This window comes from Temnothorax americanus, unplaced genomic scaffold, assembly GCF_048541705.1.
Source record: "Temnothorax americanus isolate GAGA-0224 unplaced genomic scaffold, ASM4854170v1 Scaffold13, whole genome shotgun sequence".
NCBI classification, from domain to species: Eukaryota; Metazoa; Arthropoda; class Insecta; order Hymenoptera; family Formicidae; genus Temnothorax; species Temnothorax americanus.
In genome coordinates, this window is record NW_027509264.1 from 1300660 (window position 1) to 1313777 (window position 13118).

At 45.5% G+C, this 13118-nt stretch overlaps 2 protein-coding genes across 5 annotated transcripts in view; one reads left to right on the top strand and one right to left on the bottom strand.

The window, feature by feature from the left end:
- The window catches only part of LOC143893813 (uncharacterized), a 150020-nt gene that overhangs the window by 79025 nt on the left and 57877 nt on the right, over positions 1-13118 (bottom strand). The window lies entirely within an intron of this gene.
- Positions 1338-9929, top strand: LOC143893999 (uncharacterized). 3 transcript variants are annotated; one of them, XR_013255976.1, is made up of 4 exons: positions 1338-2170; positions 2339-3185; positions 6305-6542; positions 8937-9929. XR_013255976.1 is itself a non-coding variant. In XM_077399951.1 (3 exons), the coding sequence occupies exons 1-2, from the start codon at positions 1720-1722 to the stop codon at positions 3178-3180; spliced, it is 1293 nt and encodes a 430-aa protein (XP_077256077.1). In that variant the 5' UTR covers positions 1338-1719; the 3' UTR covers positions 3181-3185; positions 8937-9929. The 3 variants fall into 3 exon arrangements, 2 of the variants coding, with proteins under 2 accessions (XP_077256077.1, XP_077256076.1); XM_077399951.1 differs by lacking the exon at positions 6305-6542; XM_077399950.1 differs by lacking the exons at positions 6305-6542; positions 8937-9929 and adding an exon at positions 5000-5135.

Genomic DNA, 13118 nt, shown 5'->3' on the forward strand with positions numbered 1-13118 from the left:
GGACTGAGGCTGAGTAAATTTCTCCGCCGCCCCTTCACGGGCAGCAATTTCTGTCTCGACAATATTATAGGGGAATACACTCTCACAGCGTGCCCTATATGTACACTCATACATAAATATTTGCCCACCCATAGAATTTCCCTACGTAATTTCCTTTACAACAGGTATTCTATTTTAAGACAAGATGACTCATCGCTTGTATCACACTTATTTTTTTCAAAGCAAAAAATTTCCCTTATCGTTACATTTTCGAGAAATATAAAATGCGAATATTCATAGCATAGTTTGCTAGACTCACTGCATTTTTCATACTTGAAAATCCTGCTTTTCCTGATTTTCATGGCTCGGGAATATTTCATATTTTCACTCGCGAAAGGATGTTAAATTCAAGACTAACCATTCATACAATCTCACCTGGCAAAAATTTCTGCGTTTCACGCAACAAGATCCTTTACGAGCGAATCGAGAGTCGCGCAAGACGACCGCAGTCGCAATTTGAGAAACGGAGCAAAGAGATTTGATGAACTATAAAGTGTCGCATAAGCATACGTTATCGTACAGCTAGTAAGAAAGAAGCATAAAGGAGAAGTTATATAGATCGTAAACTCGCGACGCGTTACGCACCACGCGGTGATGCTCACGGAGTCATCCCGCTTTTAATCAGCACATCGTCATCCATTCCTGGAAACCGCGAGCGCGCGGGCTTTTATTCGTCCGTTTTTCCGTTCGCGGAAACAGGTTTTCCGCGATAAGCGAAACTTTTTTCGCGGAATCCCGTGGGAACGCCTCAGCAAACGTCTCCACTCTAGCCATGCCGTATCAACAAAATCGATAACGTGTCCCGCACGTTTCGGGCTGTTGCACAAGACTTTCGAACTCGTGCCACTTATATAGAAATGAGATAAGATGTAGATTTTTCAGGGTTACATCGCAGCCTAACACTATACAAAAAACCGTATAACGGTATCATTAACATTAACTTCGAGAAAAGTACCTAAATAGTACAAGTTCGACTGCTTCAACGTTTCTACAAATATGATATGATCACCTAGGTCGGTTCGTTCGCGCGTCTCCGTTTAATTCGTTTCGCCGACCGTCATGGAATCGGCTTGCTCCTTCTCGATATGGCAGCAGGCAACTTTCAACGTAGAATGCATTTTTCCGTAAATTCGTGAGAACATCCGGCGACGTTCCGCGTTGTGGAAGCGTCTTAGGGAACGCCGCGCCGGGTGTCACCGATATTCGACTTTCGACTCGCATTACGCTCGGTCGCGTTATACACGGAGATCGATAAGACGATACGAAACCCGCGATGCGGCCGCCGTTATTTCTTCAGCCCCGCAGTGGTTGGCGATCAATTAAACGCGCTTTTATGCAAACGAGCGCGCGACCCGACGCAAAACAAACGCGAAGATAAATAGATTTCCAATTTTCTGATTATGCCTAGGGTCTCGTCCGGATGGATAGTAACTATGTAGTCGTGCATCCCTGCACGTCGAGCCAACAGAGTTTCAAAAAACCACTAGAAAGGGAAAAAAGGCGCCCTCCAAGGGGCGCTCCAATCGCTGCCGTGGGCCTGCGCATCTTCCTAGGCCCGCGCGCATCCGCCATATTTCTTCATTGTGTTTTCTGTTCGTCGAGCAACACACATCAGCACCTCGGTTTTTCCCGTTTTTTCAGCAGTTCTTCGTTTCTTCTCAGTCATTCGTTGGCCTAATTATGGGTAAATCCTCGCGCAGGAAACGCTCTAGATCTCCTAGAAGCCACAAAAGGCGCAAACGCGCTTCATCACGAGATTCTTCAGGCGAGGAAAGAGGATTTCGCAGACCGGTTAAGTATAGGTCACATTCTCGAGAAGTCTCCCGCTCAGATTCTCTAGATCGTATTCTAGAGCTCATAACCGAGCAGGGAAATCGGATCGCGAGGATCGAGGCGAATGCCCACGTTCCCCGGTCGGCCCCGGATAACACGAGTGCGTGCGCGCCGCCAAGAGGCCTGGACGCGCCCGGGGCTATTGCCTCGCCTCGTAGCGACAGTGGTCGTCCAGCGGATGTCTCAGCAGTGCAGGAGGATCAGGAGAATCAGCATTCCGTCCCGTCGCAACCGCATTCGGACCAGCCGGAGGAGGTTAGGTCGACGCTACCGGCCGACTCGGGGCTGCAAGCGGAAGGTAAGCGCTTAAAGGAGGTCTCGGACGGTTCTTCTTGAACCGGGGCGTCGTACCAGGTGCGTTCCCTTGTCGACCCTTTTTGTTGGCCCAGCCACAATTTGGCATAGAGGGAACGATTCCGATCGGGACCTCGAGAGCGTTTACTCATTTCAGCTTCCGCTTTTTTAGGCTCAGGCGTAGACGCGCGTAACTGCAGCGTATCCTTCGCCCCCCTCTCACCTCCTGACGAAAGTGGGAATAAGGCGAGTAAGAGGGCGTCCGAGCTCTTTGGCCCGTGTACGGATCCCCCCGTCGCCTCGACGTGGGATCAGACGGCACTCGCCTTTGCTCGTGATACTGTCCACAAAGGTCTTCCGGATGCTTTGAGGTCACAACTCCTCACCGAACATGAAGTTAAAGGGGATCTCTCGATTTTAGGACCACCGAAGTTAAATAAATTATTACTTCCGACCTTAAAGGGATCCACCTCCGCTCTCAAACGAGACGAAGCGCAAGCGACACATCAGTCACAGCTGGCAGCGGCTCTTAACGCCATAGGCTCAGGTGTCTCGAAATTCTTGTCAGAGGAAGTGGACCAAATGTTATCCGAGGAGGCAAGAAAGCCTTTGCAGCCTATTGCTGAAGGCATCCAGCTATTGGCTGATCTACAATACCGTCTCTCGTTGCAGAGACGGGCCTTTATTAAACCAGCTCTTAACTTTCTGGGCAAGAATACGGCGGACTCGGCGCCGATCGACGATTGGTTATTCGGTAGCTCTTTCGCCGAAGATATCAAAGAAGCCAAGGCCTGCGAGAAGGTAGCTAGGGAGCTAACCTACAAACCAAAACCGGCTATAAGCAAGGCGGCCGCTCATCAGCCGGCCCGAGCACAGCCGCAGCCTAAGTTACCCTCGACATCGGGAAACTCGAAGGGCCCCACTCGCCGGAACAACCCTCCACATCGAAGGAGTGGGGCATGGTCGAAGGACAGATCCCGGAGGTCATCGTCTCGCTCCCGACATCGTCGCTAAACGAGGTGAGAGTTGCAGGCAGATTAGCAAATTTCGTTCACGCCTGGAAAGGTATCACATCGGATCCTGAGGTTCTCAGCGCAGTACGTGGATATAAGATTCCCTTCTCTTCTACACCAATAATGCGTCCGGTCCTCGCCGAACCTACTTTCACCTCTTCAGTCGAGTCTCAGTGCGATGCGGAAATTCAGCGCTTGCTTAACAAAGGGGCCATTACCCAGGTGGAGTCATCGGAAGATCAATTTCTATCCTCCTTTTTTCTGATTGAGAAATCCTCCGGAGGGATGCGTTTTATTTTAAATTTAAAAGATCTAAATTTATACATTTCCCCGCCGCATTTCAAGTTAGAGGATTGGCGCACAGTAGTTCGCCTCATGCTACCAGGATCACAGATGGCTTCACTTGACCTTGAAGATGCATATCTACTAGTGGCAATTCACCCGGAACACAGGAAATTTTTACGCTTCCAGTGGAGAGGGAAAACGTATCAATTTTTGGCCTTGCCCTTTGGGCTCGCTACTGCTCCTTACATCTTTACTAAGTTGCTTCGCCCCGTAGTTGCTTTTCTCCGTTCTCGGGGTTACGAATCAGTTGTGTATCTGGATGATTTTCTTCTGCTAGCTCCTTCCAAAGCCGCTTGCCGGCTTAACGTACAAGCTCACATCGACCTTCTCACCTCTTTAGGGTTTGTCATTAATTTTCGGAAATCGGAACTTGAACCGTCTCATGAGCGCAAGTATTTGGGTTTTGTTTTTAACTCTGTCCAGCAATCGGTTACTATTCCAGAGCAACGTTGACGTAGCCTTTACTCTCTCGTGTCTTCTTTGTCAAGAAGTGCTCATTGCACGATTCAAGTTTTTGCGTCTATGATTGGCTCTCTGGTATCGATTTGCCCAGCGGTCCAATATGGCCTTCTGTATACCAAATCGTTCGAGAGGGCGAAATATCTTGCTTTGCAGAAATACGAGAACAATTTTGCTGCGGTAATGGAACTCCCCTCCTCTATCAACGAGGATTTTCGCTGGTGGATGTCGATCCTATCAAATCGTCATCAAAGAAATTTTATTCGAGCAGGTATCTATACAGCGGAAATATTTTCTGATGCCTCACTTACCGGCTGGGGGGCCGCATGCGGTTCCAATAGTACTCATGGATGGTGGTCGGAGGAAGAGCGTCTTCTACATATCAACGTACTTGAATTAAAGGCGGCTTTTTACGCCCTTAAATCCTTTGCGGCCACATGTCGTGACTGCGACATCCTTTTGAGGCTGGACAACACGACGGCTTTATCATACATTAACCGTTTCGGATCTGTCAGATTTCCGGTTTTGTCTTCAATCGCCAAAGATATCTGGCAGTGGTGCGAGGAGAGAAACATTTTCCTCTTCGCTTCTCACATACCCTCGTCGGAGAACGTTGTCGCGGATAGTGAATCTCGCCGATTGGATACAAATACCGAGTGGTCACTGTCCAAATCCGGTTTCAGAACAACTTTGCGACGGTTCGGTCCCTTCGAAATCGATCTTTTTGCTTCCGCTTTAAACGCGAAATGCGACACTTACGTCTCTTGGCTACCAGATCCCGGATCCTTTGCAGTGGATGCTTTTACGCTATCTTGGGAGGGATTTTTCTTCTACGCCTTCCCTCCTTTTATATTAGTTACCAGAGTATTACGCAAGATTATTGACGACAGAGCGGAAGGAGTGGTAGTGGTGCCTTGGTGGCCTTCGCAACCCTGGTTCCCCCTCTTTCAGCGCATGTTAATAGAAGAACCTCTGATTCTTCCTCCATCTAATAATCTTCTTTCCGCTCCTCTTAGGTCTCAACACCCGGCGGCGAACTCCCTTTCCCTGGCAGCAGGGAGATTATCTGGCAAGCTTTTGCAGCGCGACTAGTTCCTGACTCGGCATTGAACGTAATGTTGGCCTCGCTCGCCCCGGCTACAATCCAACAGTATTCGCGGCCTTTGCGATCATGGTGGTTCTTTTGCAAGAGTCGCCAGATCGATCTATTCTGTCCAAAAGCGGAAGACTTTCTCGCCTTTTTGTCAAAAGAGCTAGATAGTGCTGGCTCATACTCCGCTCTGAATACATCAAGATCGGCGATTTCCTTAATTTCTGCCAATAAAATAGGTGATCACCCATTAGTTCGGCGCTTCTGTAAGGGAGCGGGGATTTTGAAACCGCCGCATCCAAAATATGATTTCATTTGGGACCCGGCCCCGGTGATTTCTAAGCTAGGTTCTTGGTTTCCCCACCAAGATCTCTCTTTAGACACTCTTACGAGGAAACTCGTGTTAATGCTAGCATTGTGTTCAGGTCAGCGTTGTCAAACCTTGGCAGCAATTAAAGTCTCACAAATATCTCTAACTAGAAATAAGATCACTATTCGGATAGCGGATCGCTTGAAGACATCGGCGCCGGGTCGCTCTCAGCCATTACTTTCTTTTTCTCGCTTTACAGGCCACGATAACTTATGCATTACAGTGCTTATTTCGGATTATTTAGAGCGTACCGTCAATTTGCGCCCAATCGGTTGTGACTCTTTATTTATAACTTTAAAAAGGCCTTATAGACCTGCGGGAAGTCAGACCATCAGTCGGTGGATACGGAGTACTCTTGTGGCCTGTGGAGTCGATGAATCTTTTTCGGCGCATAGCACGCGTCATGCGTCTACCTCGTTAGCGGCCAAGAAAGGAGTCTCTCTAGACCTCATAAAAAGGGCCGCAGGTTGGTCCGGAGAATCTCGTATGTTTGCGAGATTTTATAATCGTCCGATCGTAGATTCAGACGCGTTTGCGAACTCGATTCTTTCTGCGGGCACCAACTCTATACTTCCTTAAACAACTTTTGTAAGAAAATTTTTTTTTTTTTTTCTGGTTTTTAATTAAAAAAAAAACAAAAAAAAACCGATGTGCATTCTCATTTTTGAGGGCCAGGTAATTCGCGTGGTGAACAGCTACATAGTTACTATCCATCCGGACGAGACCCTAGGCATAATTGACTGATTGAACGAACTCACCGAGTGAAGTTCGATCATAATTATGCTGAAGGGTCTCGTCCGGATGGACCTCCCTCCCCAGTAGCTCCTTTTGGATCTTACTTCTCCCACCCATTCACCTTAGATGGCGACTTACTGGCCTATACTGTTTCGAACTATGAAGAAATATGGCGGATGCGCGCGGGCCTAGGAAGATGCGCAGGCCCACGGCAGCGATTGGAGCGCCCCTTGGAGGGCGCCTTTTTTCCCTTTTTAGTGGTTTTTTGAAACTCTGTTGGCTCGACGTGCAGGGATGCACGACTACATAGTTACTATCCATCCGGACGAGACCCTTCAGCATAATTATGATCGAACTTCACTCGGTGAGTTCGTTCAATCAGTCAATTATACAGCGAATTGGCACCGCGTTCGCCGACGCGCGGCCTGCGGGAGCGAAATTCGAGCCTTTGCTCTATTTGTTAGGAAAGTGCTAATTAGGTAACGTTGCCTCTGCATCCGCGAGAGTTTCCGCGCGTCGCTATACTATGAACTCCCGTTTCAAAATAAAGCGTTGCCCGGGGATTCCAGCGACTCCCTTAGGGCATACGACGCATGCAGCGATATCATTTGCGAGTGATTCCTACTTTGTTAATGCATAAGCGTATTATAAGCGAATTAATTAATTTAAAAGCGTTACGGAAACTATTTGAAACGTTATTATCTCCTTATCACCAGTTAAAAAAGCAACAGTCTACGCGCAGCTGGTGAAAAACGTCAGTATTATTTCTGTGCATTTTCTTCTTCTCTCTCTCTCTCTCTCTCTCTCTCTTTCTATCTCATATTGTCGTCGACGTCTGGAATTTCATTCGCTAAACGATCGACAGCCCATGAAAAAACCGTCATTACATGAAAAGGGTCGATCCACTCTCATCGCCGTCGAGTCCGTTATCTGATTATATATACGGCGTACAGATCGTCGCCATGCCCACTCGCAATAACGTTACGAATTACTGAAAGAAGTTCCGCATATCGCACAGCTTCGAAACGGACAGGCGACACGACCGGCGCGGCGTTGGCGCGTCTGACGTATCGTGATTACCGTGATTGCGATCGTATGTGTGTGCGCGTCGAGCGCCGAGCGTACACACCACGTCGTAGATACAAAGGGACGCTTCATCGTTGCATCGGCGTCGAATTACATCTCATGTATCGGCATACGATCGTACTTCCGCTCCTTGTCGCATAATTATTTCGATCTCGCGAGTGGCTCGAGGATGCAGGGCATACACGCGATGTGAGCCTATATACGAACGTATATGAAATGTAACGACGAGACATAACACGAGCGTTCAATCTAACGCACGAGAGAGATGGGATGACTCGAGTGAATCGCACCAATTGTAGATCAACTTGGAATGGAATTTTGTCTCGTACATCTCTTGATACTTTTTTATCCGGTTTTTGAAATCTCATGACAAAAGCTTAGGAACAAGAAGTTATCGCGACATAATCTTATACCTACTCTTGGAAGTAATAACGTTTCTGAATTTAACCGGCGAAGTTACTTCTGATTGTACACGAAGAACAGCTGCTACGAGACCGCGACGGAATGTGCTCGTTGAAATAGCTTTTCAACCCGAAACTCTTATCAGACTGTCGTGTATTAGACCACATTATGTTGTTACGGCCTACTCACGAAGTTCGTTCTCGAGACTCGAGGCACCCGTGTATATACTTACGGCGCAGTAAAAGCGGAAACTGGAGCGCCAAGCGTCTCAAATGAGTTCCGTGAAAATATTAAATCTCAAGCATATCCGGAACTTTGCATCCACACAGAACGGCCTGCAAATACACCACGGCAATGGCGCCCGTATATCAACAAGATCGCTGATTATGAGCAGTTCGCGCTCGGAGTCAAAGAGCTTACTCTAAATGTCACTCATGTATACGTTACGAGATAATCATATTTATACTGCGTGTGTGTGAATTACGGGATATTTAACCGAGAAATATTAAACAAATGTAAATCAATATTTAACGGAATAGAAAACACATTTCACGAGCCATCCTGTTGGAATTCGGATTATTTTTACGTCGTATATATTATACGTGTTATTTTACGAATAATATATCACGGTTAATTATTATATTATAATTATTTCAGTTAATTAATATATTACAGCCAATTTTCCTACCGTATTGACATTCACAAATTATTAATTCACACGCAATTTCAAACGTCGAAGCAAGAGCATAACGGGAACCAGTTATTTCCGCTTACATACCAAATTAGCCAAAAATCTCGTTTTTTTTTTTTTAAATAAATGGCTGTTGTTGAGCGTAACGTTATGTGCTCAATGAGGACGGAATAATGAGACTGTCTAAAAGATGGCAGAAAATAGCTGAGAAAACAGTTAATATCTTATATCTTGTGTAACAAAGTTCCGGTTTTGCACGTAAAACTTGTCTTCGAAAGTTCTTAAAAAAAAAGAAGCAAGTTTTTTTCCTCGACTTTTTGCCTTATCTATAATAAAATTTATCTAGTATATAAATATTTATTATATTTATTATTATATAAGTCTATATAGAAGCATACCGCTAAAAAAGTCCTACGTAAAACTACACGTGCAATAAGCGTGAATTTTATATAATTTGTAGTGAAAACGTATATCCTTGGTATTATAGGATATATGGGTATCCTTGTCCATTTTAAACGTTTCCTCATATGTTTTATGCGTTTTTTTTTTTTTACAATGTTGATCCTCATTGTTTTACAGGGAGTTGGCGCGCGATCCCGAACGTCCAGCGAGTGCCAGCTGCTGACTTGCGAGCTCGGTTACGAGATCGGCTGCCAGGGATTTTCTTTGGATGCGCGACGGAATTCGTATTACAGTTAAATCGCCGGGGAGGGGGAGCATTTAATGCGGCAAACGCTAACGGCGCGCGATACGGGGGATACGGGTGGCCAATTCTACCGGGAATCTAAATCTCACCGACCAGGCGGCCCATTACGAGCGCCACGGCCTGAGAATCGTACACCCGCATTCCCGGAGAGTAGATGAGCTTGACGGCGTGATTGAGCGTTAAGGAGGAGTGACGGGGAGAAGGGAGATTCGCGGTTTGCACGTTTTTACGAATCCCGTACGTTATCACACGGATCACACGCGATGCAACTACATTGATTGACTCGCTTTATCACCCGTCACCCATCTTCACATTCGCGCGAATGAATGCACCCCGTTATGCGAGTTGACAATCAGATAAGATATCGAGCTATTCGGAAAAATGGATTGGGACTCGTCTCTCTTTTACATCGCAGTTTTGCAGACAATTCGTACACTTGTGCAAACGTGCCTGCAAAAGAGCTTCAGTGGCAAATTATTAAATTACAACTGCCGACTGTCAATGTTCTTCTAAGATATGTAAATAAAAAACCGAATTTTATAAAATTGTTGGTTACAAAGCTTATGTTTGCAAAACTATTTATGAAAAACATACATAATGTTAATGGAATGATGTGTAAAAGTATGCCCCGTGAGTTCTATTAAAATAACATTCCTAAAGATATTAACAAAATTTTAAACATAATTATAGTCAAATATAAGAGAATATATTAAACAAAATTTTGCATCAAATATAATAATAACAATAAAATAAATAAACTTATCCGTTGTATTACAAAAAAGCTTACAAAAGAGATTATAATAGACAAGGGGCGTGTTATTTATAAGTATCTTATTGTACGAACCTACCAAACATTGCACTTACAACGAGAATAAAATAAAAACCTAATGAAATATATAAAAGTTAATGCGCGAAAATAAAAATCTCAAGTAACATATAAAAAAATTTATATAACTTATAAATATACTTCGGTCAAAGACCGAAAAAAATATTGGTGCTGTCATCTTCACGACATGCTGCCTGTCGACTACCTACATCGCGACTGCCTACTTCGGTAAAGTAGGATTTGACTTGTCGATAACGGAGTGCATATTGCAGGGATCTACTACATCCACAATGGTAAAAGACTCGTTCTTATCTTATGCAAACAATTTACTCAGCTAAGAATAAAGCAGAAATAATTTGTTCGATATATAGAGTCTGCCTATTAAGGAATAATTTTCTACAAGATAAAAATTTCGTCGATAAGCTAAAGAAATTTCTAAAAACTGTATTAATATCGAGAGCAATCTCTTCAAGGTCTTGCCGGTCTTGGTGTCTTCCATTCCCTCATTTTTATGGGATGGGACTATAAAATCCAAGCCGCACGCATTTAGTATGCATTCGACGTAAATGGGGTTTGGGATCGGTCGTCATTTAAAAGCGAGCCCATTGTCTTTCGCACCGCAGCGGTCTTGCGGTTTAATAACCGGAACTCAGGGTAGCCGTCGTTTGTCAGTTCATTAGCGCACTAATCGCGCTCTAAAAAGTCCTCGAAGGATCGTTCGCGCGAGACGCTGCGTTTCGATCAACCGGCACGTCCGTTCTCAACGTTGTAGTCTCTCTTTCTCTCTCTTTCTCTCTCTCTCTCTCTCTCTCTCTCTCTCTCTCTCTCTCTCTCTCTCTCTCTCTCTCTCTCGCCACGAACGTAATAATCTTATTTGATTGCTCGAAGGGGAGGGCTTGGCAAAAATATGAGAAATATACTGTATCGTCCGTGCAGCGACTCTCAACCGCATTGCCCGAGGGTGTCACGAACATCTTCTCTCGGAGATGCTGTATTGAAAGACATCCGTTAAACGTGAACATATTATACGTACATCGCACGTTATAAATAAATTTCTTCCTGCACTAGCAGGTAGAAATGTTAGCAGTGTTACTTCGCAAGGTTTTACTGCTAAACCGAAAAGATGCGGGTCTTCGTCAAAATAAAAAAGATAATTAATTGTACGAAAATAATTAAAAGAGTATGTTCTCGCTGAATAGATCGTGATTAAATGCTAGACCTGCTGCCGGTGCAACCATAGAACACCGGTGCAAACCGGAATCCGCTTGTTTGTTCGTGGCGTTATCTTCCAGACGTAGAGTAATGCCATGTGCTCGGATCCGGTTTGTACTAAAGTGCATTCGGCCACCATCTGTGTTGACAAAAAGAAATTTTATTTCGCGAAGAGGGGAGGGCAGAGGAATGAGAAGAGAAGTGCGCGCGGAAGTGCACTGTCCGAGGATTCCGGGAAGATTTTGATCGCGGTTTACATCTTGACCCGTTCCCCAATCTAATTCCACCGCGCGCGCTTATATCTCTCAGCTACTCCGTGATAAACGATTTCGCCAAGCAGTCGTTCGTAATCGCGACGAGACGATGTATTATAAAAGGCACCGTTACAATTAGCGTTCGCAACGAGCAATTTCAGATCGACGCCCGCGGGACAAAAAGAGAGAAAGAGAGAACCGGCGCTTATATATATATATATCGCAAGCTCCGATCGGCAGCGAGTTCGCGCACAAGGCAGGGAAGGTGCAGGCGGATAAATTTCGTTTAACGTAACATCATTAAATCGTGACCGGTCCGCGTTGTTGAGCGCTGTCTGAAAAACTTTTTACGCGCGGGCAGGCGCGCGAATGAACGCGAAAGTTGCTGAAGAGAATAAAATTTATGGCGATACGCGTCGCGGGTGCAACCTTTCGGGTTGCTTCGGTCGGTCGGTCGGCGCGATGGGCAATGTCCGCCGCGCGGGCATCGGTTGCGCGTGTGGAAAAAAAAAAAGAAACAAACCGCCGCGCGCGATTGCAAATTTATTCGACTCGCTCCGAGGCGGACTCGCTGCGCGGCGATATCACCTTCTCGCGAGATGACGTACGCGATGATACCGCCAATATGAAAGTGAAATAAATATATTCTAAAAATAGCTTTCAATTCGCTGCGCAATACTGTTTTAATCAATGTCGCTTTGCATAATGCAACAATAAATTTTTCTCGAGGAGCGCCAAAAGATATATCCTACGTCCTTACATCGTATACAAACTTTCATGTACTTATATTTTTAGATTATTAATTGTAACAATCAACAAAGCGATCGATAAAATAGGATGTATTATTATTCTGACATGTACTGCCTCGGGAAGAGTAATTCCGGTTTGGATAATTTTATCTCGCGATCGTTACGGTCGATTTGAATAACTTTCGAGTGGAAAGCAAACGTATATACTGAGCGCGAAGCGGGGCACAAAAGGGACTCCCGGCCGGCAGAAGAAACGTCGCATGTCGCGCGAGAGTGGACTACGATGGCTCAAACGGCCCGTATTTCAATAATGATAAATCACCCGGTTCGACGCAACGACGGACACGGCCGGGCCTCGAAGATCTCACCGTGAGATATCACCGTCAGGGGTCTATCTCGTGGCTTCTATCTTATAGATGGTCGATGGTCCTGTCCCCTCCCGGGCCCTACAGGACGATTCAACTTGGAGCGCCTCTCGAAGCCATCCGGCCGTGCCTTCCTTCACGAACACGATATTTTCTATCGTCACCGAGATGTTCCACCTATAGATGTCCGCTCCTGTCACAGGATTAGATCCACTTTCTTTTTTTATTAAATGTCAGTCACGACGATAACGCTTGTCCGTTCTTGCGACGCTACGAGAAACGATTCAATATATCAGGAGGTATTTACTTTAGATAATATTTCCTCACAGCGAGAGATGTAATACATCTGTAAAAGCGTGCTAAATAAAGAACATTTCGACGTATCGGAAGGCTATTAGAAATATCGATATTCTCGGGACAAGTTTAGACTCCTGCGTGCGACGGCGAACATTCTTGCAACATCATTTGTAATAATTTTCCTCCTATCGCTATTCGCGCCCGATCAGCGACGACTCGTTCGTTCTATCGGACCGTTTCTACATATACGTGCCTCCAACATCGCGCTCATGCCCAGATGCCTGGCACGTAAAGAAATCACGCGAAGATAACTCCTACACGGAGATATTATGTTGTGATATACGCCCGGCTG